Source organism: Callorhinchus milii, unplaced genomic scaffold (genome assembly GCF_018977255.1).
Source record: "Callorhinchus milii isolate IMCB2004 unplaced genomic scaffold, IMCB_Cmil_1.0 Scaffold6, whole genome shotgun sequence".
NCBI classification, from domain to species: Eukaryota; Metazoa; Chordata; class Chondrichthyes; order Chimaeriformes; family Callorhinchidae; genus Callorhinchus; species Callorhinchus milii.
In genome coordinates, this window is record NW_024704747.1 from 11,133,047 (window position 1) to 11,158,290 (window position 25,244).

Below are 25,244 nucleotides of genomic sequence, written 5' to 3' on the forward strand. Positions count from 1 at the left end.
TCTTTTGAGAAATATCTGCTCTCCGCATAAGCAATATTCTTGCCTCCTTCGAGGCACGTCTCAAAACCCTCCTCTTCAACCCTCCAGTCACCCTTCCTACAGCTTGGTTCGAAATCCCTGACTGTCCAGCGCCTTGGGATGTCCTCCCGACGTGAAAGGTACTGTACAAATATAATTTGTTGTTGGGTGTTTCCCTTCCAAAGACATAACATTTACACAGCACCTTTTTCATGTCGGAGGGACGTCTCAAACCGCTCAACGCTACTGGCTGGATTACCCGAGCTGGGTGTGGGAGCCGAGGGAAGATGACTGAAAGCGCGGTGACGGAGTTAGGTCTTGAAGTGCCTTCTTGAAAGAGAGCAGTGAGTGAGTCGAAGAGACTCCAGAAATGGAGCTCCAGAGAGCGGGTGATGGTTGGTAGGGCAGATGGGGTGTGGGGACATGAAGCAAGCCAGTGTTTATTAGGCAAAGGGAACAGCAAAGCGAATAAAGGACGTAGAGAGGTTTCTTACTGGAGAAAGAGGGAGCTTTCTGTGAAGAAACTGTATGTCATGTCGCTCAGTATCTGTCCTCGGTCCCCCTCGCAGTGGTCGAGAGAGGCTCCGATCGTCTGTCCTGACAACGAACCACTGCCATCACTCTTTTTATTTCTCTTCCCCGGCCTCTCCCCTCCCTCAATCACTTTCTTCTTTCTCTCTCCCTTCTCCCTCATGCACTTTCTTGCACATTGTCTAGCCCCCTCGCTTCCCTGTCCACCCCCCTTGCTCCTGTCTACCACCCTTGCTTCTCTGTCTATTGCCCCTTGCTCCCTATGTATCCCGTTAATATTCCTCCTCTTTAAGCATCTCTGATTCTCTTGTAAAAGGGTTGACAGCCTCAGTGATAGTTTCACATGCCCACTATCCTCTATGTAGACTTGTTCTCTAACCTCACTTTCCATTCTTTTTGTGATTATGTTCAAATTTTTTGACTCTGGTGACTGACTCGCTGACTAGTGGAAATAATCTGTTACTATTTATCCCTTCATAAGCCATCAATTGTGAAGAGCTCCAGCTGGTCACCCTCAGCTCTGGTCAAAAAGCTTCAACTTCTCAAACCTTTGTAACTGAACCTCTTGTCCCTGGAAACATCCCAACAATCTATGCTGCTCCTTTGTCGGTTACTTTATATCATTGCAGTGATAAGGTACCCAAAACTATACACAATACTCTCAACTGTGGGCCAACCAAAGCCCTGTAATACTTGATTCATCAGCGTCAGCACTTAGGGACGTCCTCCAGACGTGAAAGTCACGTACAAATGTAATTTTATTGTTGTTATAAGAGGTTCTCACTATTGTAATCTGTGTCTCTGGATAGAAAACCAATCTTTTACTTTATTTACGGCCTTCTCTCTGTGCGCTGCCTCCTTTAATAACCTGTATATCTGAACTCTGCTTCTCTACTGATTAAAATCTCATCATTTAATGTATAATTCCTGACAAAATGTCCTACTTCACAGTTTTGGTATTAAACTACATTCATCACCTCTCAGCCCACCCGCACCCACCAATCCAGCAAACCTTCCAGTTTAGTGTCCGCGGAATGTTGATATCGTTCCTTCTATTCTTGGGTTCCAAATAAGAGCGGCCTGAACACGTGAGTAATATCATCCTTACATTTCATACAGTGCCTTTCACAACAGAAGGAGTCCCAAAGCACTTCACAGGATTTATAGTAAAGTATCTGAACTTTGTGGGTGAACTTGGCAGCCAATTTGGACATAGCAATGTCCTACAAACAGCACAAAGTGAATAATCCAATTTTATTGGGGGTTTGTTGGCCAGGACAAACTCCCTTCTCTTTTTGATTAATGCTATGGAATCTTTAACACATGACTGAACAAACAGATGGGACTTCAGTTTAATGAATCACCACTCACTGCATCTTCCAAGTCTTCATTTTATCCAGACTCTGCTTTCTGTCCTCCAAATATATAATAAAATTATTACATTTCATATAATATATTTATCATGTCTTCGAGATGTCTCAAAGCGCTTCACAGAATATACTGTAAAGTGAATTGACTTTGGGGGTCAATTCCGCACTCCTCGGCTCCTGCCAATGTCTGATCAATTATGACTCTGACCTCCTCAACCTCACGGCCTCTCTCTCTAACTTACTGAACCAGTGTACAACATTAGCATTTGGTTCAATTCTTAGCTTTCCTTTCTTCCTCACATTCTTTGGTATATTTGGGGGAGAAACTCTGCAGCCAATTGCGCAAACAGTGTTCCACAAACAGTCGTGGATTGAGTGACCAATTATTTACTTGTTTTGAAGGAATTATTACCCCTGGAAAAGCGACCTGCCAATTGACTGACAACCAGGTTCCTAATTACTGCTAGGTAAACAGAAGCGCGTGGAATAAGGAAATTTAACCAACGTTTCGCCCTGCTGGAAATACAAACGAGGTCTCTCGCTTGCGAGGTGAGTGCGCTAACTACAAGACTCCAATGTCTTGCTTTGTGCAGTCCACTTCGCCATCAAACATCAAGGCCTGGATGAGCCAAATTTTTCTGTAGCTAAACATGGACATGACAGAAGCCGCACTCCTCGGCTCCTGCCAATGTCTGATCAATTATGACTCTGACCTCCTCAACCTCCCGGCCTCTCTCTCTAACTTACTGAACCAGTGTACAACATTAGCATTTGGTTCAATTCTTAGCTTTCCTTTCTTCCTCACATTCTATCTCTGACCAACATTGATTCTCTTCACCTCCACCCCAGTTCTCTGCGCCGGTCTCAGTAGTTCGGTTCCTGAGCCAGGTGGGTCTGCAGAACTCCAGGGCACAGTTGATAACAGCCGAGCCAGCCTGGATCACCTGCCTCGACTCCTGCCAATCTGCATAATACTAATACTTTCTAAAATTAGGTAAGCAGTGTGTGTCACTCCCAGGAGAGTTTGCATTGCATTTCAATAAATATCTGTAGAATTTCCATGATTAGTTGGTAAGCATGGAACCGTTTGGTTTGGATACTCTTAAGCATGGTGATGGGTTTCTGCAGGTGTCAGGCACCTGGGTGACCCCAAAAAAATCATTAAATGCCACCAGAACCCTTACATGTGCCTTCGTCACCTCCCAGCTGGAATTGTCTAATACACTCTTCGCTGATCTCCCTCACTCCACCAGCCATAAACTTCAACTTAATCCAAAACTCCACACCCACATCTTCACCCACACCAGACTCTGTAAGTCACTCACCCCAGTCCTCACCAAGCTCCACTGGCTCCTGGTCTCTCCATTTCTACTCACCTGCTTAATGTAGCCAATCTGCTTTCTGCTCTCACCCTCCTGTCTCTGCTGCGCATCCCGCACCGCCCTGTGAGTCTCGTCTTTTAATTCATCCAACTGAAAACAGTGTTCACAGTGAGCAAACAAACCACACATTAACCAGACTGTACTGCACAGCTCTCCATTTCACTGCACCAAACTCCACAGTAAAGATGTACAAACCAAGCCTCTGCACTATTCAGTAGTGATTTTAGTAAAACACTCTGGCCCTATCACCCACTCATATTCTCACAGTAACCTCTCTGCTTTTAATGCTGCAATTCCTCTGTGGCACTGCTGCCTCTCAAAGCACAGAGAGCTTTCTCTGCAGTTTTCTCAGACCACTGCAAGGGGCCGAGGTGAGGTCCCATAGTCTGCTAGCTGCTTTACCCATACTCTTAAGATTTATAATTGCAGCAAACCTCTTTCTGATGCTTTGCTCTCAAGTTTTGCGTATCAGAGGCATGCAGCTCCTTGCTTTTCTTCATGGCTTCCTGGTACTGGATGGTAACCTGCTCCTGGGCCTCCTGCACAGCCCGGCACAGCCTTTCCTCCTGTTGCAGCATCTCTGCAGCACGTCTCTGCTCCAACTCCCGCTGCGCTGTCCTGTGGCTGCTCAGCTGCAACTCCAGAGTTGCCATTCTCTGAAGGTACTCACACTCTTGGTCCTTCAGCACTACCTCCAGTTGTTGCAATTCAAGAATCTTTCTTTTCAATTCATCTCTCAGTAGCAGCCTCTCAGCCTCCTCACCGAGAAGGAGACGCCTCAACTCCTCGCTGTTTTTCTTCAGGAAGTTATTCTCAGCTCTGACCTGACGAAGGGTTTCTTCTATCCTGAACAGGTCCTGTCCTGCCCCCGACAAGTTACCCTCCAGCTGCACTCTCTCTCTCTGGAGTTGTTTCTCCTGCTCTTGGCTCTCTCTCAGCACAGAGTGAAGGGCAGCCAGCTCTGCGGACAGGGATTCTTCCTGCATGGTTTTATGTCCCAGCAGTTCAGATGTGGTTTGATTCCTTGAAATCTGAGTGTCGAGCTGAGTCTGCAGCTGATCACGCTGGTTCTGGAGGGTCGCCAGCTGCCGGCCAAATAAGGCTTGAACCTCACTGGTCACCGAATCGGCCGCCAGCTTCTGCTCCTGTACCTCCTGGACCAGCTGCTCCTGCTCGCGAAGCTGGGTGAGCAACCGTGCCTTTTCCTGCTTCAGATCCTTCACCATCTCCTTCAAAGTCACCAGCTCCTTCAAAGTCACCAGTTCACTGTTCGCGGGACCTTCCAGACTGGCTTGTTCACATTGCTCAGTCTGGCCCTTCACGGTCAGCTCCTGCCCAGCTTGGAGTCTGGTCTGTTCCTCATGGTGCTTCCTGCTTTCATTGTCTAACTCTGAACACACAGTCGATAGCTCATCAGTGACAGCCTGACATTTCTTCAGAGCCTCCGCTGGTTGGCTCCTCGCGGTCTCTAACTCACTCTCTTTTTGATGCAAGGACATTGCCAGCTCTCGACACCGCTCAACCAGGTTCACCTCATCTGGTCTCTTACCCATGGCATTCTGTGAATCATCATCGTACACGGTCTTCACACCAGCCAGCTCACTGCTGAGAGGCACTGCTTTCATGCACTGCTGCTCCCTCAGCTCCTCCCGGAGATGGCACATCTCTGCTTCATGGCTGAACAGCAGCTCATTTCGAAGCTTCTCCAGCTCAGCTTCCTGAGATTCGGCCAGGCGGCTCAGGACCTGGTCTTTTTCACGCTCCATCATCTGCAGCTTGATCTGATAGTTGGTTATTTCATGCTGGTGATTGTGCCTCAGCTCCTCACTGAGCTTCACTTCCTCAGCCAGGCGGGCATTCAGCTCATGAATATCCCTCGTCAAGCACTCGTGCTCGCATTTATACACCTTTAACTCTTCCTCCAGATTCCGGACTGAACTCCTGCACTTCTCCTCCATTCCAGCTTTCTCTTCCTGAGCCTCCATTACACTGTGGTGGGGGAGCTGCTCCTGCTCCTTGTTCAGCTCTGCGATGTTCGCATTTAAAGGCTGGGCCTGCTCATTCATCATCTGTTTATCCAGCTGATTTTGCAAGTGCTCTAGATCGGCTTTATGCATGGCATTTAGATCATCCATCTCCTGCATGATGTGCTTACGCATCTCTTGTTTTATTCGCACAATCTCCTGGCTGTGCACAGCTTCCAGCTGAGCCCTGAGCTGCTCCCCTTGGTCTGGACTATAAGCAGCAGCTTTGTGTGGGATCACCACACCCTCCTCCAGGGATGGCTCACAATGTTCAATTTGCTCCCTCAAATTCTGGTCTCCAAGTGAAAGCTGCATTAAGGCAGCATCTTTAAGGTCCAGCATTTCCCTCAGTTCCTTCATGGCTTCCTCCTTCTCCTCTATCCACTGGTTTAGCTGTTGTATTGTGTTCTCTGTATTTTTCTGCTGGTCGACAATCTGAACAAGGAGATTCTCTTTGTCTTTCACATTCTTTATAGAGAAAGAAAATATATATGGTTAGTAACGTGCCTAATACCTCTCCGGTGGGTGTCACTACATGAGTTTCTCACCTAATGGCGCGCTGCTTTTCAATATAAATTTGAAGTTTTTTCTACATTTCAACAGAAAAACATTATGAGCTGTAAACATGAATTTCTGACCACAACACTGCTGTGGGGTGGCGAATGAGCAGAGCAAATACTCAGCGTCCAAAATAAAGAGAATTGTAAGAGAGACATATAGCAGCAACCACCTCTCCCACACCCCCGTCCTGAAAACGCAGTATTCAGCCATGCTGCTAACTGACACAGATTTGTTCTGCCATCGCACACAAAGCTAAAGGAAAACAAGTCTCAGAGCTCTGTGTGGACTCCAGACTTTACTCACTTGCTCAGAATCCTCCAGCTGTAATTGCAGCTGATGTGCTCGCTGTTCCACACTCTCCAAGTGTTTGCTCTGCTCCTTCAGGCTCTGCTGGAAAACAGAGATTTGTTCTTGGGCCTGAAGCAGCTCCAGGATCCCAGGGCTTCTGCTCCTCAGGATCTCACTGGCCTGCACAGCAAGAGCATTCACAGGTACGCATAAAGATAGACAACCACCCCATTTATTTTACACTGCGTTTAAGCTGTGCATTAACAACTTGCATTTATAAAGCACCCTCAAGCAGAGGCACTTAACAATGGCGGAGCAAGATACCAACCAGGGGGAGGTGACTGGAAGCACAGTCGAGGATGAAGGTCTTCTGGCGCAACCTGAATTTGGGGAAGGAGGGGGCAAGGCAGACAGATTGAGGGAGGGTATTCCAGAGTTTCATAATGGCTGAAAGCACAGCTACCGATGGTGGAACTGAGGGCACAAGGGACATGCAGGAGGCCGGGAGTCAGTTGAGTGGAGGCAGCGGGTAATGAGCTGGGGAGAATTCAATTCAATTCCAGGCAGGGCGAAACCTTGGGCAAGTTTCCTCACTGCACACACCTGATAATAATCCCTCCAAAACAAAAAATAATAATAAATTGGTCATTTTCAATCCACAACTGTTTGTGGGACACTGCTGTGCGCAATTGGCTGCCATGTTTCGCCCACTTTACAGCATATTCTGTGAAACGCTTTGAGACATCTAGAAGACGTGAAAAGTGCTATATCAAATGCAAGGATCTATTTATTTATTATTTATTTATTTAAAGCAGGTCGGAGAGGTAGGGAGTTGTCAGGGTATGAAGCGATTTTAAGAGGAGTGTGAGAATCTTGAAATCGATCAGTTCGGTGATAGGGAGCCAGTAGAGCCTGGCAAGAACTGGCGTGATAAGTGTATGGAGTTTAGTGTGGGTGAGTATGCGGGTGGTGGAGCTTTACATTAACTGGATTTTGGATAGTGGAGTTGGGGAGAACGGCAAGGAAGGCGCCAGGCTGTGGAGTCCTGCAGCTCAGTGGTTAGAGCACTTGCCTTACCAGCGAAAGACCTGGGTTTGATTCCTGGCAGGGTGAAACCTTGGGCAAGTTTCCTTATTCCACACACCTGATAATAATCCCTCAAGAAAAAAAATACTAAAATTCGTCACTTCAATCCACGACTGTTTGTGGCTGAGGAAGAGGAGGCGGCCAAGAATGGAGCCCTGGGGTACTTCAAAGGTAACTGGGCAGGGGCAGGAAACAAATTAAGCCATAGGCTAGTGAGTGGTGTGCAGGTGTAGGCAGTTTGCGGGACAGTACCTGGTGTAACTGGTGCTGCAGAGACTGAATCTGGTCAGTGAGCTCCACCGTTTCCTGCTGCACCTGGTCTCGGTTCTGAATAGCCAGCTGCAGGTTCTCAGTCAGTTGGCCAATTATGTCATTCCTCTTCTGTACAGCCATCTCCAACTCCTGTTGAGACAGCACAAAGCACATATAATTCAAAGCACACAAACATTATCTTCTGATGAATGGAATGGGGAAAGGGCAGGTATCATAGAATCATACAGCACAGAAAGATGCCATTCAGCCCATTGTGTCTGCGCCAGCTCCGAAAAGAGCATTCCAACTCAATCCCACTGGCCCGCTTTCTCTCCATAGCCCTGCAACCCTGTCCTCCCCAAATATCCATCTACTTCTCTCTTAAAAGTTGTTAACGAATTGGCTTCCACTACCCTTTCAGGTAATGCATTCCAGATCCAAACAACTCGCTGGGTGAAAAATGTTTTCCTAACCTCCCCTCTGTTTCTTTTAACAACTAACTTAAATCGGTGTCCTTGGGTTACTGACCCACTTGCCAGTGGAAACAGTTTTTCCCGGTTCAACCTATCAAAATGTCTCATGATCTTGAACACCTCTATTAAATCCCCTCTTAATCTTCTCTGCTCTAGGGAGAATAATCCTAGTTTTGCTAACCTCTCCTCATAACTAAGGTCCTGGTACCATCCTGGTAAACCTCCTTTGCATCCTCTCCAATGCACTAACATCTTTCCTAAAGTGCAGTGCCCAGAACTGAATGCAGTATTTTATAAATATTCAACATAACCTTCTGACTTTTGAATTCTGTGCCCCTATTTATAAAACCTAGTATCCCGTATGCTTTTTAAACAGCTTTATCGACCTGTCCTGCCACCTTCAGAGATTTGCTTATGTGGACCCCCAGGTCTCTCTATTCATTTGCCCCCTTTAAGATTGTACCATCATCTTATACTGCCTTTCCTCATTCTTCCTACCAAAATGCAATACTTTGCATTTCTCCACATTAAACCTCATCTGCCACGTTTCTATCCATTTTATCAATCTGTCTAAGTCCTCTTCGAGTCTGGTGCTGTCCTCCTCACCATTAACTACCTTTCCTAGCTTAGTATCATTTGCAAATTTGGAAATTGTGCTCCCTATATCCAGGTCCAGATCATTAATATAGATCAGAAAGAGCAGTGGTGCCAATATCGACCCCTGAGGGACACCACTACACACCTCCTTCCAGTCTGAAAAGCAACTATTTACTACCACTCTCTGCTTTCTGTCTCCTAGCCAGTTGTGAATCCATGTTGCCACAGTCCCTTTATGTTGCCACAGTCCCTTTAATACCGTGGGCTTCTATTTTGTTTATAAGTGTCTTATGTGGCACTTTGTCAAATGCCTTTTGAAAATCTAGATAAACTACGTCTACTGCACTATCTTCATCCACCCTCTCAGTCACTTCATCAAAAAATTCTATTAGGTTGTCAGACACGATCTGCCTTTAACAAATCCGTGTTGACTGTCCTTTATTAAACCATATTTTTCTAAATGAGAATTTATAGTGTCCCGGATTATAGTCTCCAGAAGTTTCCCTACTACTTCTCAGGTTTATCCTTCTGCCCCTTTTTGTACAAGGGAGTAAGTAACATTTGCAACCTTCCAGTCCTCTGGCACCACTCCAGTGTCCAAAGAGGATTGAAAGATTGTGGCCAGAGACTCTGCTATTTCCACCCTTGCTTCCCTCAGTAACCTAGGATGCATCCCGTCCGGACCGGGTGACTTATCTATGTTGTGCATCGACAGCCTTTTTAGTACCTCTGTTGATTTTTATCATATCCAATTTCTGTTCCCACGCCTGTGATATTGTGGGATTGGTTGCATTTTTTGTGAAGACAGTTGCAAAGTACTTATTTAGTACATCAGCCATGCCCTATGCCTCAACAAAAAGATTTCCACTTGGGTCCCCAATTGGACCCACCCTACCTTTGACTAACGTTTTACTCTTGATATGCTTATAAAATACCTTAGGGTTCCCTTTTATGTTTCCTGCTAATCTTTTCTCGTACAATCTCTTCACCCCTCTTACTTTCCTTTTCAGTTAGGGAAGTATAAAATTAAAAGAGACCTATAATATTGCCAAAAAGAGCAGTGAACCCGAGGATTGGGAGGGCTTCAGAAACCAAGAAAAACTAAGAAACTGATTAGGAGGGAGAAAATGGATTATGAGGGCAAACTAGCTAGGAACATAAAGACAGACTGCAAGAGATTTTACAAATACATTAAGAGGAAGAGACTAGCAAAAGTGAATGTGCGTCTATTACAGGCAAAGACGGGAGGAATTATAATGGAGGATAAAGATATTGCAGAGTCATTAAACAAATACTTTTCTTCTGTCTACACGTTAGAAGACACAGAAAACTTACCAAAATAGAGGGGAACTAAGAAGCTAATGTTAGAGCACATGATTAAAGGCAATATATTAGCGTGGATTGAAGAGTGTCTAACGGGAAGGAGAGAGTAGGGATAAACGGGTCCTTCTCAGATTGGCAAGATGTGACTAATGGAGTGCCAGAAGGTTGGGCCTCAACTGTTTACAATCTACATCAATGATCTAGACGAGGACATGGAACTTAAAATATCTAAATTTGCGGATGATACTAAGCTACGTGGGAGAGTAAGCTCTGAGGATGACACAAAAAGATTGCAAAGGGATATAGATAGGCTGGGTGAGTGGGCAAGAAGGTGGCAGATGGAATATAATGTGGGGAAGTGTGAAGTTATTCACCAGGTAGTAAAAATAGAAAAGCAGATTATCTTCCAGAAAGGGAAAGACTAGATAGTGTTAGTGTTCAGAGGGATTTGGGTGTCCCTGTACACCAGTCACAAAAAGTTAGTATGCAGGTACAGCAAGCAACTAGGAAGGCTAATGGCATGTTGGCGTTTATTGAAAAAGGGTTAGAATACAAGAGTAGGGAAGTCTTGCTGCAACTGCATAGGGCCTTGGTGAGACCGCACCTAGAATATTATGTGCAGTTTTGGTCTCCTTATTTAAGAAAGGACATACTCACCTTAGAGGGGTTGCAGCATAGATTCACTAGGTTAGTTCCTGGGATGAGGGGGTTGACCTATGAGGATAGGTTGAGTAAACTATATTCTCTAGAATATAGAAGAATTAGGGGTGATCTTATAGAAACATATAAGATTCTTATGGGGCTTGACAGACTAGACAGTGTGAGACTTTTTCCTCTGGTGGGAGAATCTAGAACTAGAGGTCACAGTCTTAAGATTAAGGGACAGCCCTTTCGAACAGAGTTGAAATACTTCTTCACTCAGAGGGTAGTGAATTTATGGAATCCTCTACCCCAGAAGGCTGTAGATGCTGAGTCCTTGAACATATTCAAGACTGAGATTGATAGGTTTCTAAAGGATAAATGGATTAAGGGATATGGAGATAAGGTGAGCAGATGGAGTTAGGTTAGAAGCTCAGCCATGATCGTATTGAATGGTGGGGTAGGCTCGAGGAGCTGAATGGCCTTCTCCCGCTCCTCATTCCTACGTTTTTGCTGGACTATTACTTGTTTCATTTCGATTTGTCTCTCTTCGTATGTAACTCGTTTCCCCTCCCTGATGCTACATTCTGATTCCCATCCTCTCTCGAAATCAGTTTAAACGCTTCCCCACAGCATTTGTTATCCTTGTTGCAATGACATTGGTCCCAGCCCCACTCAGGTGTAATCCATCCCTCGTGTACAGGTCCCATCTGCCCCAGAAGTGGTCCCAGTGGTTTAGAGACCTGGAGCCCTCTTTCCTGCACAATTTCTCCAGCCAGGCATTCTGTAGGGTCTCAGCCCTTTTATTACCTACATGGATCCCAACATGGACCACAACTTCCGGATTTTCCTCCTCCCCCTATAGTATATTTTGCATCTGTTCTGTGACGTCATGCACCCTGGCCCCAGGGAGGCAGCATCCCATGCGCGAGTCCCGTCTTTTATGTCAGAAACGCCTGTCTATCCCTTTAACTGTTGTATCTCCGATAACAATAGCATTGGTGTTTTTCCCCTTATCCTCCTGAACATCTATTACCTTTTGACTCTGCTCGCCAGAGGCGTCCTCACCGGTATCCAGTAACAAGGACCGGTTTGTGAGTGCCACATTCATAGGGGATTTCTGTATTGCCTGTTCTTTTTTTACACCACATCGGATGGTCACCCATTCACCCTTCTTCTGAGCCCTCTGTGTAGCTGGGGTGACCACCTCCTGAACTCTCTCTGGCTGTGGGGTGACCACCTCCTGAAAAGTTCGATCCTTAAATTCTGCAGCCGCTCGTATCCTATGTAGTGACTGTAGCCTCTCCTGAAGCTCAGTGACTCTGAGCTCAAGCTCAAGCAGCCGGAGGCACTTCCTACGCACGTGTTTGTCCAGAACACATGAACCATCCTGGAGTTCCCACATGGCACACAGTGTGCATGGAATGGGTCTCAACTGCCCTGCCAGGTTTTCCAACAGTATCAGGCTAAATAGGTAAAAACAAGTAATTTCACACCTTTTATTCCCTTGCTCACACTCCTTATATACTAAACGCCTACTCAACACCTACCGCCACAGGAATGTGACCTTTTGTGCAGGCTCTTGGGGGTTTTGTTTCTCCTTTACAAGTTCTCACCTGCACCGAATTCTCCCTAGGCACCGAAGTCCCACTTTCACCTAATTTCCAAACAGAATTCTCACTCTGTTTCTCCTCACTTCGTTTCCCTCCGCACGCTCCTGGGCTCTCTGCTCAAAATGGTAAATGGGACTGAAATGATTGCTCTTAAGAGCCGGTACAGACACGATGTGCCAAATGGCCACATTCTGCACTGTAAATTTCTGTGGTTCTTTAGACGTTGGATTTCATAAAAAGGATCAGGAAATGCTCTTCCAGTGACGAAGTGCTGGTCAGACCTCATTCATGCAGTTTTGGACAGCCAATCTTAAGAAGGATAAACTAGGCTTTGTTTGTGTCCAGTGATGAATCACTAGATTAACGACAGGGATGAAAAAGGCTAGGTAGATGTGCTATTTTCTTGCCCCTCCTCTCTCCATCAGCACAGAGAGTAACTATGAGAGCCTCCTGTGCCAGTCTATCTCAGCACGGGGTGTAACGGTGAGAGCCACCTCTGCCAATCTCTCAGGACAGGGAGTGACAGAGCAGCAGGATTTGTTTCACCAGTGATGTGCTGAGGATTCTCATCACAGTGGAAACATGTATTGACCCACTCTCAGGACAGGCAATGGCACAGAAGCATTAGCACCCAGTATACAGAAGTAAAATAAAACCAGCTGCTTTTGCCACAATTTACTGCCTGGAATAGAGCATTGTCACCTGTAATTGCTCAGTGCTCTGGCAAGCAGTTAGCTGCTCCTGCAGGTACTCCACCTCCCCCGTCAGCTGCTCCATCACCAATTCTTTGCCATTCAATTGCTCTTCCAGCTCAGTGATCCGGAGCTGCTGCACTGCCAGCTCCACTCGGGCACATTTCAGATGATCGTCCTGGAACACATCGTCTGCTGTCAAACTCTTTATCCAGTGGAACACTGGACATCCAGACTTCTGAGGACCATCCAAGCGCGGGTGTCATCAATGTTATGCCTTGAGATGCCTAGGGCACCTTATCCATATTCAACAACTGAATTTTTTTAGCGACCTTCATGCAGGGTACCATCCCGGAGGGCTTAATTCAGACTCAGAGGCACAATGGGACCTCTGCTTTACTTCAGGCCAACATTTTAGCAACTTCTATGTGGTCACTGCATTCAATGGTGCCTTGCCCCACCTGCATCCCTGGCCTCACACATGCCCTGGGTGCGGCAGAGAAACACATGCAATACATATTATTAGCTCCAGTTTGTGACAATAAGTCAGCATAGCCGGATGAGTATGGGGGTGATCGGCTCATAGAGTCTTGTGCGGGACAGGACACAAGCTGCAGAATTTGCATCTTGTGGAGGGAAGAGTTGTGAAGACCAGCAAGCAGAGTTAGCATAGTCAAGCCTGGAGTTGATGAAAGGTTGGATAAGGATAAGGATCTCGACAGCCCAAGGTTCCATATTGGCTTAGTAAGTTGCATTCATGCAGAGTGATGCTGCCAACGCCTGAGGTGAGAAGGCGCTGATGAGAGCCAAGCAAGAGAACCACTGTTTTGTTGACATTCAACTAGAAGAAGTTAGTTCTCATCCAGGACTTGACAACTTAGAATTGAGGGTGAAGGCAGAGAGATAAGAGGTGGGTGTCATCCACATACATGTAGAAGCAACGAATTATACAGCACAAAAGGAGGTGACTCAGCCCATCGTGTCTTTGAAAAGAGCTATCCAATTCAATCTCACTCCCCCACTCTCTCCCCATAGTCCTGCAGAATTGTCCTCCCCAAATAATTATCTACTTCTCTCTTAAAAGTTGTCATTGAATCGGCTTCCACCACCCTTTCAGGCAATGCATTCCAGATCCAAACAACTCGCTGTGTGAAAATATTTCTCCTCACCTCCCCACTGTTTTGTTTAACAACTATTTTAAATCAGTGTCCTCGGATTACCGACCCACCCGCCCGTGGAAATAGTTTCTCCTTCTTCACCCTATCGAATCCCCTCAATTTTAAAAACTTCTATTAAGTCTCCTCTTAACCTTCTCTGCTCCAAGGAGAATAATCCTAGCTTCTCTAGCCTCTCCTGATAACTGAAGTCCCTCATTCCTTGTACCATCCTGGTAAATCTCCTTTGCACCCTCTTCGATGCCTTGACATCCTTCCTAAAGTGTGGTGGCAAGAACTGAACATAGTAATTTAGCTGAGGCCTAACCAGTGTTCTGTAAAGGACGTTAACCTGATGCTTGCAGGTGACATCACCAAGTGGTTGCATATAAACGTTAAAGAAAAGGACCAAGAGCTCTAAGGAACACCGCACATAACAGATAGATAACAATGTCAGTCAGGATAGATCACACCCTGGGTAGATCACAGTCATGGTTACGATGGAGACTGCCAGTGCCCGACTTCTGGAGCAGAGAGATTTCCATTGAACCAGGTTCCAACTAGCATGGAAACAGGACCAAAATCTCACCACAGTTGCAATGTCTGGTGTTAGATAGGTCACCATCAGTCTGAAGAAAGGAAGATTGCAGCATTACAAGGAAAATTCAGGTCGTTTCTCAAAACATTTAACAGTCTCAACACTCTTCACACTGTAATGTTGTAGTGACCTTGTGTTTGAAGGCCAACAGGACAGCCAATTTGCACACACAAGGTCCCACAAACTGTGTGAAGTGAATGACCAATTTCATTTCCTAGATACTATTGGAATGGAATATGCACCTCACACTCTCCCTAGAGAGACGCATCTTGCTTCCCTAATTTTGGAGTGCAGGGTGGCAAAAGCCAAGGCTTGGGAGTCCACAGATTGTGTTGGGGTAACTGCTGAAGTCTAACCAGCTAAAACCCATCCCAAATCCAATACCCAGCTCAGGGCAAACCCGCGACTATCCAGCTCCTTGGGATGTTCTCCTGATGTGAGAGATGCTATATGAATACAGCTTGTTGTTGTGGATGGCAGGTACCAGGAACTCCCTGCAAGCTTCCTGGCAGGCATGAAATGAGTGAGTGCATTGTTACCATCTTCCAGTCCACAGTTCAGACACACACCTAACCACTGAGCCATGGCTTCACTCATTGGAGGTGTGGATTTTGAGCTGCAGCTGATTAACTCCATGCAACCAATCAAGGTGGATTCCAAACCCTGAATACACAAACATGCATTCACAGACTCCAGTGAACGCTTTCTAACAACTGCTGCCGGAAGCCTCAGTTTCCTCAGCTATCTGATGCACATCTGCCTTCATCCCGTCTCTTATACAACTGAGGCCCTGAGATATGAGGTCTAAGACAAGTTTCTCATTCTTGTCTGCTCCTCTTGCCCCTTTGAGGATCATTCCGCAACCTCATAACTGGACTCCTGGTTTAACCAGTTTTTAAAGAGTTTCCCTTTCTTTGTCAACTCTTCACTGCTCAGGGGTTCAGTCTTTTTTCGGAATTTTCTCCCTTGGGATTCTCAACTCCTCTCCCTTTGGAAATCTCTCAATGTGATACTTGCAAACCAGAAACTGTAGTTGACACAATCAATTCAGTTTCAAACTTTGCCTTTTAGGCTCTATTTTGAACACTTCACCAGGTAGCTCTGCCATTCACCTCACCCACCTTCACCTCACTGCTCTGCTCCACTCCGGAGGGCCCCAGGACCACTAGTGAGTGCTCTTGCGGTGGAAGGTCATCCGGGTAGACAGCCGCGCTCTTCTTCTTCCTCTTCTTCTTTTGCGCCGTATCCGTGCCGTCACCTTTTGCTTTTCGTTGTCGGAAGTCAGCAAGCTGCGAAGGAACGTGAAGAGCAGGTAAAGGGAGAGGTACGCCAGGAAGAGGTAGCAGGAGCACAGCACCAGCATGCTGCCCAGGCGCTGCACGGTGAGAACACATACAGGCTGCTATGTCCTCCTGTGGTGAGCAAAATCAAAATGTGAGTCCAGACAGTTCTTTTAACAGGGGCGTCCCTGGTAAACAAATCTCTGCAATAACTTCTCTCAAGATACCTTTTTGCACAAAGCAATCCTGCGTTTGTTGGCTGGAGAGCTGCATTCTCTTCTACCACCGTTTAAGCAGCTTACAGAGATTACAGCTTTGTCACACAGCCTTCACATTCAGTGTCTGCAAAATATTATCTAACCGTTGGATCCATAAAGGAGGATGAAGTAAAAGGGAAGCAGAACCCCGAGTGCTGGATATATACAGGTAGAGTCATGTAGATCAGTGATTAGAGCACTCGCCTTGTAAGCGAGAGACCTGGGTTCTATTCCCGGCAGGGCGAAATGTTGGGCAAGTTTCCTTACTTCACACACCTCCGTTTACCTAACAGTAAGTAGGAACCCGGTTGTTAGTTGATTGGCAAACCGCTTTCCTGGGGATAATAATCCTTCAAAAAAAATAATAATTTGGTCACTCAATCCACGACTGCTTGTGTGGCGCTGCTGTGCGCAATTGGCTGCCACATTGCACCCACAAAATACAATCAATTCACTTTACAGTATATTCTGTGAAGCGCTTTGAGGCGTCTAGAAGACGTGAAAAGCTCTACATCAAATGCAAGAATTATTATTTTATTATTTACTAAGTAAGATTGCATCCTGGAAAGTAAATTGATACAATGGTCACAGCCACTCACATTATCTACCTTTCTGATGAAAAAAAGTTTTAGCACAGTGTCGACCTCAAAATGGTGCACCATTATTAGTAATCTATACTAATAAAGTAAAGCAATAACCGATTGACGTAGAGACATGATTTTTACCTCATCGGAAAGGTCTTGCATTTGGCAGTGTCATTGTTTTTTTTTGGGTAGGATCTCCTATCACTGATGAGCTATATTAAAAAGTGCTTTAATTAAGCCACAAAATATGAAGTATGCATCGTATTCTGCAACTACATAGCGACAGAGGAAAGTACGCACCGTTCAGAGATACTTTGCAACAAATGTATGGCACTTTTTTCTGGTTGTCATGGTAGCTAGAGTCCTCCCATGTTGGACAGACAGAGAAAGAGACAGAGAGAAAGACTGAGATAGTGAGAGAGACTGAGCTAGCCAGAGAGACACTGTGAGAGAAAATATATTATAAAATGTAGTGACTGTGTGTTTTGTGGGAGAGACAGAGAAAGACAGAGACAGACAGAGAGAAAATATATTAAAGGAGTCCTCCCAGCTGAGTATAATTTCTAAACAAAATGTCTGTCTGTGTGTCAATCTAGATTCCACATTGGATCCTTTGGTTGCAAGCGAAGCTGCAATGGGTACAGCTAGTTTAATATAAAGGCTGAAGGTCTCCACTGACATCAATTGTATTTGACAAAGGACAAGAGTGCTGCAGTGAATATCTAATATGTGCAATCTGTTCAATGACAAACACCTGTTAGGTGCTCCATTTCCTACAAGCCTCCTCCAACACCATCACTAAAGTGTCACTTCTTCCGTCAATAAGAAGCTCCTGGTTGAGCAGGCCCAGCACACGGGAATCGCCCATGCTCAGCACAGGAACACCAGACTTACAGTGAGGAATTCTGAATCAATTGGGAGTTGGAGGAAGATTTGTTGCAATTAAAAATTACAGTAGGAACTTGGCTCAGCTGATAACACTTACCTCCCATTTCCCCAAACCCTGTAGTTTACTCCTTTTTAGGTTTATTTCCCTTTTGAAAGTCAGCATAGATTCTCTGTCTCACTAGAATCACCCTTCTTGCAGATTATAAACCACAATCAGTTTGGATACATGGGTTTCCACGTGTCAGATACCTGACACCAAAAAAAATTGGTTGCGTGAAAACATTTCCCCGAACCTTCCCCATTTAATGATTTACTGACTATCCTACAGTCACGTGCAGGGGTTATATATTTATATGCACCTAATCGGTGATATCATCCGCAGACACTGGATTAACTTTTACAGGATGACATATAATTCTCTCTGCCTCGACTCCAGCACCACTGCTGTCCTGGTGGACTGTCTTGCCTGTCAGCTTCAGTCTTGTCAACATTCAACTTCAGAAAGTTGACTTTTGAGACAAAACTGAAGCTTTCCTGCTTGGCTACTGTCAGCGCCTCCTCACTTCATGGATGCACTCTTGCACCTCATCCAGCCAGTACTTTGGTGTCCTGTTCGATGCTCAGCTATCCTTTAAAACCCCACTTCCTTGCCATGACATGTTCTGCCTTCCCTCATCTCTGGAACATTGTTCACCTCCACCACTCTGTAGTGGCGAAAGCGGGCAAAACCCCTCGGGCCGCTGAGATCCTCACCCACGCTTTCATCACATCCAGCCTTGATATGCTAACTTCCTGTTTGCCGTAATTCCCAGCTCTTCCCTCCACAAGTTACAGATTATTCAGAACTCTGCAGGGCATATCCTTTCTCGCATTAAGCTGCTTGAGCCGATCACTCCCATCCTCGCCCAACTTACTTTGGCTATCCCCCAGAGGATCAAGTTTAAGATCCTCGTTCTCACTTTCAAATCCTTCTACTATCTTGCTCCTCCCTACCTTTGCAATCTCTTAATACCTGACTAACCTTCCCTCTCCCATGTTCGGTGGGCACTGTCCTCCACCATTTCATCTTCACATTACACCTGAAGACTTTCCTCTTTGATCGTGCTTATAGTTACCTCCCTCCTCATCCTTGCTCAGCATCAAGCTCCGCCAATGTTAAGGTTTCAGAGATGCATTCCTATATGAAAGGCGGTATAGAAATGCAAATTTTTTGGTGGGGTCAGATATGTCTGACACATGTGGAAATCCATTACCATGCTTATGAGTATCCAAACCAAACTGAGAATTCAATGCACCCCACCTACACATGGAAATTCCAGAGATAGACTGTTGGAATGGAGTGCACTCTCTCCCTGGAGCGACACATCCAGCTTACCTAATTCTGGATATCAAGGTCAATTTCTCTGCATGAAGGGTGCTATTTATATTAAATATTATTTGTATTAAATGCAAGTTGAGCATTGTTGGACATCCTCCATATGTGAAAGGCGCTCCTCACATTTGTCTGGACTAAATTCCATTTGCCATTTCTCTGTCCAATCCAAGTCCTTCTGAAGCTGCTTAGAAATCTTCTTCACTATTAGCTATTTTCTCTATTTTTCTATGTAGCTCTACTTTCGTGTCACCTTGAAATTTAGAAATTGAGCACCTTATACCAGAATCCAGATCATTTATATAGAGAAAAGCAGTGGTTCTAACACTGCTCCCTGGGGGACACCACTAGTTACATCTCTCTATGCGAATAACAAACCTGTACTCCCACCATGTTGTCATCATTTAACCAACTTTCTATCCATGCTGCTACTTTTCCATTAATACCATTTTTAACAAGCCTCCAATGCACCACTGTAACAAAAGCTTTCTGGATTCCACATATACCACATCAATACCTTCATCTATTCTCAATTATTTCATCAAAAAACTCTTTCAGAATTGTCAAGGAAGTCTTGCCTTTAGACTGTCATGTCCTCCTGATGAGAAAGGTGCTATACAAATGTAATTTTGTTGTTGTTGTTAATGTATAAACCCACACTGACTATCTTTAATTAACCCATGTCTGCCAAGTGCTTTGAGCCATCCTCCCAATGTGAAAGGCAATGTGCAAATACATTTTATTCTGGGTTCACATCAAGTTTATAGTTTATGGCCTGATCCAGTGACACGTAGGATGGGCCCACAACTGCTTGAATATAAGAAATGCTAAACAAAAAACAGACCTTCCTGACGGTTGCATGCACAATACAACTACTTATGTATTGTATTCTATAATGTTATTTCCTAAAAGAGAACTATCTAATCTGTGTTTGAAGGAATCAACACTTCCTGCTTCAACTCCCCCTACCAACCTGCCTGCTCCCTCCGTTCAGCGGGCTTCGGCCTGCTCCATGTCTCCTGCCCGACACGCCCTACCATCGGTGGCCAGACTTTCAGCCTCTCTGCCCCCACACTGGAACTCCACGATCCCTTCGCCTCATTTCCTCCCTTATCTCCTTCAAGGCTGGTCTCAAGACCCTTCTCTTCAACCGTGCCTTTGTTCGCTCTCCCACCTCTCTGCCTTCTTCCACCCCTACAACCCCCCTCCCCCATGCTCGGGCCCCGACACCTGACTGTTCAGCACTTTGGGACGTCCTCCCGACGTGAAAGGCGCTCTATAAATGTAATTTTGTTGTTGTTTCCCTTAGAGAGTATGTTCCTCAGGTTTACTATTCGCTTCACATCCCTCACTACAGCGCCTTCGGTTTCCCCTCCCCAATTCCTGGCCCCTTCCTTCTCCTATCTGTTGACACTCAACATCCACTCGGTTATAAATCACATCCACCTGAAAAGGGAAGAAGTGGGAGGGTGAATGAGCCACGTGTAACCTATACCTGTGTGTCAACCTGCCTCATTGGTAGCACTTTCACCTCTGAGGCAGAAGCCTTTTTGGTTGGTCCACAAAATAATCATAGCGACTGTGCATTTTGCAGATGAATGCAGCAGCCAATCTGTACAAGCAATGCCTCATGAACAGTCACGAAATGAACGACCAATTTTATTTGATTATGTCACGGTCACCTTGTTTAGATTAATGATCCACTTCTTCTGTTGGGGTTATTAATATAGATGTTCTGTATATATTGAGATTTTGTGCAGAGCGGGACGCTTTCACCTTAAGTGGATTTATGGTCCAGGAACCAAAATATAATTTAAGAGCGGCAAGGACAGCCTTGGAGACAGCCTGTGACCTCGGTAAGTTACTGAAACAAAGAATGGAAAGGATCACGTGGTCCTGAAGGGGGAAACCTACTGATACATAAAAAGGGAAGAAGATTTAAAATGGAGGAGAAAAGTATCAATGTGATACACTGAAAGGATTTAGGACAATATAATTGGAAGAGATTCGCTGAACTTGTGATCGCTCTTCGCCTTGTGTGTCATCAAGGAGGTACATGCCTGATCTGAGAGCCTTGCCATAATACATGCTGCTTCTGGTTATGGATCAGACAGCTCCAACAGCTCACTTGTACCAAATCAGCATATCAAGTTCAATAAATTGGGCAACTGCTTTGCCATTTCAGATCAAAAGATGCTACAAGTTGATTTAGAATTACAATATGAACACACTGAACAAAAGTACTTGATTTTAATAAAAATAATCCTTGCATTTGATACACTGCAAAGTGGTTTGATTATGTATTTTATGGATGAAATAATAAGGTCTTATATGCAGGGTAACCAAAACGTTGTTACTATCACAATGTCTAATACGTCTTAAAGAAATTATTTATTGTAGATAATAGGGTAATTATCACAACTTTTTGGTCACACTGTAGATTGTATGTAACATCTCAAAATGCTTCATATACAATTACTGTCAAGTGTAGTGACGATTTGTAGGCCTTCACACACAAGATCCCACACTCATCCACGGGGTAGATCAGTGGTCCAAACTTTTGGCTGCTGTGAACCGGATCCCTATTTGAGAAACATCTGCAGGTCGCATAAGCAATAGGTTTCCCTTCGAGAAACACTAAATTTATCTTTTTTTAAAAAACACAGTACCTTTTTCACGTTGGAAGGATGTCTCAAAGCACACGACACTGGCAGCTACCTACCTGAGCTGAGAGGTGGGATGGGAAGGTAAGTCTCTGGCCCGGGCAGCTCCTCTACCTCTCTTTCTTGCGTGCAATTGCCCCCTGTCACTCTCATAGTACACAAGCCTGTACCTCTCTCTCCGCACACCCTCCACCTCCTCTCCCCCCCCCCCCTCTTGTTGTGTTTCTCTCACACACAATCACTTTCTCTCTCTCTCTCAATCAGCTGTGGTAGTGGGAACAGCCGCTCTCCCGGCCATATCACACACTGCAGTAACGGCCGGCACTATTTTCACTCCTTACAACTGTGTCATCCCAACCATGAAGACTCCCATGGTCTCAGGCCAAATGACCCGCCTGAGGTAAATGATCAATTAATCTGAAGGAACAGGTCCAGAACATGTGGCATGATTTGAATTTGAACAGGGTGGGCCTGAAGACGAATGGATAGTAGCAATGATTGCCATGGTCTGGGGCATGACCACCCAATTTCTCAACATAACCTAGGCTCCAAGACAATGATCCATATACCAGCAACATTGTCTGATACCAGAAAGGTTCAGCCACATCTGGAACAGTGCTAAGTCAAATCGACAGCAATCAATGAAAGCACCTGACGGAAAAGTTTAGAAGCGTACACTGGGTTGCATCGCAGTAACCACAAATATAAAATGAACAGAACTTGACGATTTTCCTTGTTTGTTAATACAATTATAGCATCACCAATAAAAAGTCCTCAATGATAAGACAAAGACCCTGAACACAGAAACTGAAAGAGAACAAATCCAATAATTGTAGCTAACTGTAAGTAACCTTGCTCAGGCTCCAACTCCACCTATGAGAAGTCCTTCAAAATGTAATCGTATAAGATTTTAAATAAGTAAACTTGCCCAATTTGAATCGGTTTTTATTCCAGACAGATGCTTATTTTATCTTGAATGTTTTTAGCAAACTGACTAGAAATGAAACCGAGTCCCAGGTCGTAAGATCGCCACAGAAAATAAGCCCACAGTGAAAAAGTGACAATCAGTGCTGCCTCACACAGAGACATGGTAAGGAAATTTTCAGGAATGAGGCCAATTTATGGTAAGTAAATCTCTAAGTAAATCTCACCCTTATCTCTCTGGACGAGAGACAACTTTCTTCAGCTCAACGTACGCAAAACTGAGGCCCTCCTGATTGGCTCATCTCAGCGCCTCTGCACTTCAGGCGCTGACAGCATCAGCATCCAAGGCTGCACTCTCCACCTCTCAAAGCCAGTCAGGAACCTCGGCGTTCTGTTCGACCCTGAGCTGTCCTTTCTCCCCCATATCCGCACCACAACTGGCACCGCCTTCCATCACCTCCGGAATGTCGCCAGACTACGGCACTACCTCACCCCTCACGCTGCTGAAACTCTGGTCCACACCTTTATCACCTCAAGGCTGGACTATGGGAACTCTCTCCTCGCCGGCCTTCCCGGCACCTCCCTCCACAAGCTGCAGGTCATTCAGAACTCTGCAGCTCGTGTACTGTCCCGCACCAGGCTTCGGGACCACATCACTCCCACCCTCGCTCGCCTCCACTGGCTCCCCATCCCCCAGAGGATTGATTTCAAGATCCTCATCCTCACCTACAAGGCCATTCACGGCCTTGCTCCCTCCTACCTCTCCAACCTACTATCCCCCTACCTACCTGCCCGTACCCTCCGTTCCTCTGGCTCTGGTCTGCTCCACATCCCCCGCCCCAACCGCCCTACCATCGGTGGTCGGGCCTTCAGCCTCTCAGCCCCGAGGCTCTGGAACTCTATCCCCCAGTGCCTTCGCCGCCTCCTCCCTTTCCTCCTTCAAGGCCGGTCTCAAGACCTTTCTCTTTGACCGTACCTTCAGCTCCCCTCTCGACTCTCTACCCCCTCCTCCTCCCTCCCTTCCCTCCCCGTGACCATTTCCCCCCAATGCTCGGGTCCTGACCCAACTGTACAGAGCCTTGGGACGTCCTCCCGACGTGAAAGGCGCTCAATAAATGGAATCTTGTTGTTGTTGTTGTTGTAAGTATAGTAAAACTCGCATACATCTTCCTCATAAAGCATACAATCGCCTAAATCAGCATGGTCCAACAGGGGGAATAATACCAGCCAATACTGCAGTCTGTCAGGAAGGCAGGCGCTTCTCCTCCCAACCATGGTCTGAGCAACCACGTCAGCTGCTGTTACTGCAGACAGTGGCTGTGGGAGAGAGAGGGGTATTGAGAGGGGGCGGGGAGGTGGGGAGCGCGAGAGGAGGGGAGAGAGTTAAGAAAGGGGGAGCAAGAGAGAGATTGAAAGACGGAGAAGGGGGAGATACAGGAATGAGTGAATGTGAGGTAGAAGCAGAGAGCGAGTGGGGGGAGCGAGAGACACACACGCGCGCTCCGCCCCCCCCTCGCGCGCGCGCACTCCGCCTCTCCCCCTAACACACAGATTGAGCCCATCTGCCCCGGTACACACCCACTCACTCAGCCCCTCTCCCCCACACACATACCACTCAGCCCCACCTCAGACACACACACTCCCTTCCCCTCCTTTGAGACGACCCTCGAGTGTTGAACATAAAAGTCATTGTATAAACAGACTTGCCTGATATCGACCCCTCACTCACTCTCTTTCTTTCGTTACCTTTTCTCGTCCAACCTCCACTTTCTTCCTTCTCTCTTCGTCCTCCATGACCGAGGTCGGTGCGGAGTCCGATGCCCAAGGCTTCACGAACCGTCACTAACGGCTCCTCTTCAGAGGAACAACATGGCCGCTGACCGGAGTGATTAACGGCCGCTCCGACCAATAAGCTGCTCTCACCAAAGGACCCTGAACCACGTGATAGCACCAGGCCCCGCCTGTCGCTTAACCAATGAAAGAGCGCATCTGAGGCCAACCAATCGCAGAGTGCGTGGTGTACCTGTCACCCAATCAATTTGGTGCAAGCTGCCGAGCCCATGTTATGATTGGCGAAGCTCACCAGCCAATTACATGAGGAACACGGCGCGGGGAAACTTAACCAGACCAATGCCAGCAACTCCGAATCGTCATCAGTGTGGCAGTTGGGTGCGCGTGCACTCTCCCGCCACAGAACAAGCGCGTCCCTCCACACACACCCACCCCTCCCCGCCACACACCAACGCACACAGCTGTACACCATCCCTCCCTCACAGCCTCACACCATCTCCCCCATTCCTCACAGCTCCTCATTTACCACTCAATGCACCTCGTGCAGCCTTACCTCCTGTCACCACAGTGATCCTGAATTACTTGTATCTTTGACCAGCTCTTCAATCCCATCAAGAAGGGTGCAACAACAACAACAACAAAATTACATTTGTAAAGTGCCTTTCACATCAGGAAAATGTCCTAAGGCGCTGGACAGACAGAATTACGAACCCGAGCTGGGGTTGGGGTGGGGGAGGGTGGAGGGCAGTGGGGGGGAAGCACGGAGATCGAAAGCATGGTCGAACAGGAGGGTTTTGAGATGGGTCTTGCAGGTGGCAAGGCAGGGGATGAGGCGGAGAAACCTGTGGATGGAGTTCCAGAGGGTGGGGGCAGAGTGGCTTGAG

The 25,244-nt window shown here is 46.3% G+C and overlaps 1 protein-coding gene across 8 annotated transcripts in view; it reads right to left on the reverse strand.

The window, feature by feature from the left end:
• pcnt (pericentrin) overlaps positions 1–24,484 on the reverse strand; it is a 132,433-nt gene extending 107,949 nt beyond the window's left edge. For 3 of the 8 annotated variants that reach the window (XM_042336374.1, XM_042336379.1, XM_042336377.1), the window contains exons 1-7: positions 24,316–24,483; positions 15,723–15,890; positions 12,860–13,027; positions 7,513–7,662; positions 6,190–6,354; positions 3,736–5,793; positions 3,296–3,391 (exon numbers count right to left, since the gene is read on the reverse strand). In XM_042336374.1, the coding sequence (XP_042192308.1) occupies positions 3,296–3,391; positions 3,736–5,793; positions 6,190–6,354; positions 7,513–7,662; positions 12,860–13,027; positions 15,723–15,890; positions 24,316–24,363 (2,853 nt within the window). In that variant the 5' untranslated portion in view covers positions 24,364–24,483. Of the gene's footprint in view, positions 1–3,295; positions 3,392–3,735; positions 5,794–6,189; positions 6,355–7,512; positions 7,663–12,859; positions 13,028–15,722; positions 15,891–24,315 lie in introns of all 8 variants that reach the window. The other 5 variants (XM_042336372.1, XM_042336371.1, XM_042336375.1 and 2 more) reach the window with 4 other exon arrangements.
• Positions 24,485–25,244: the final 760 nt, after the last annotated feature.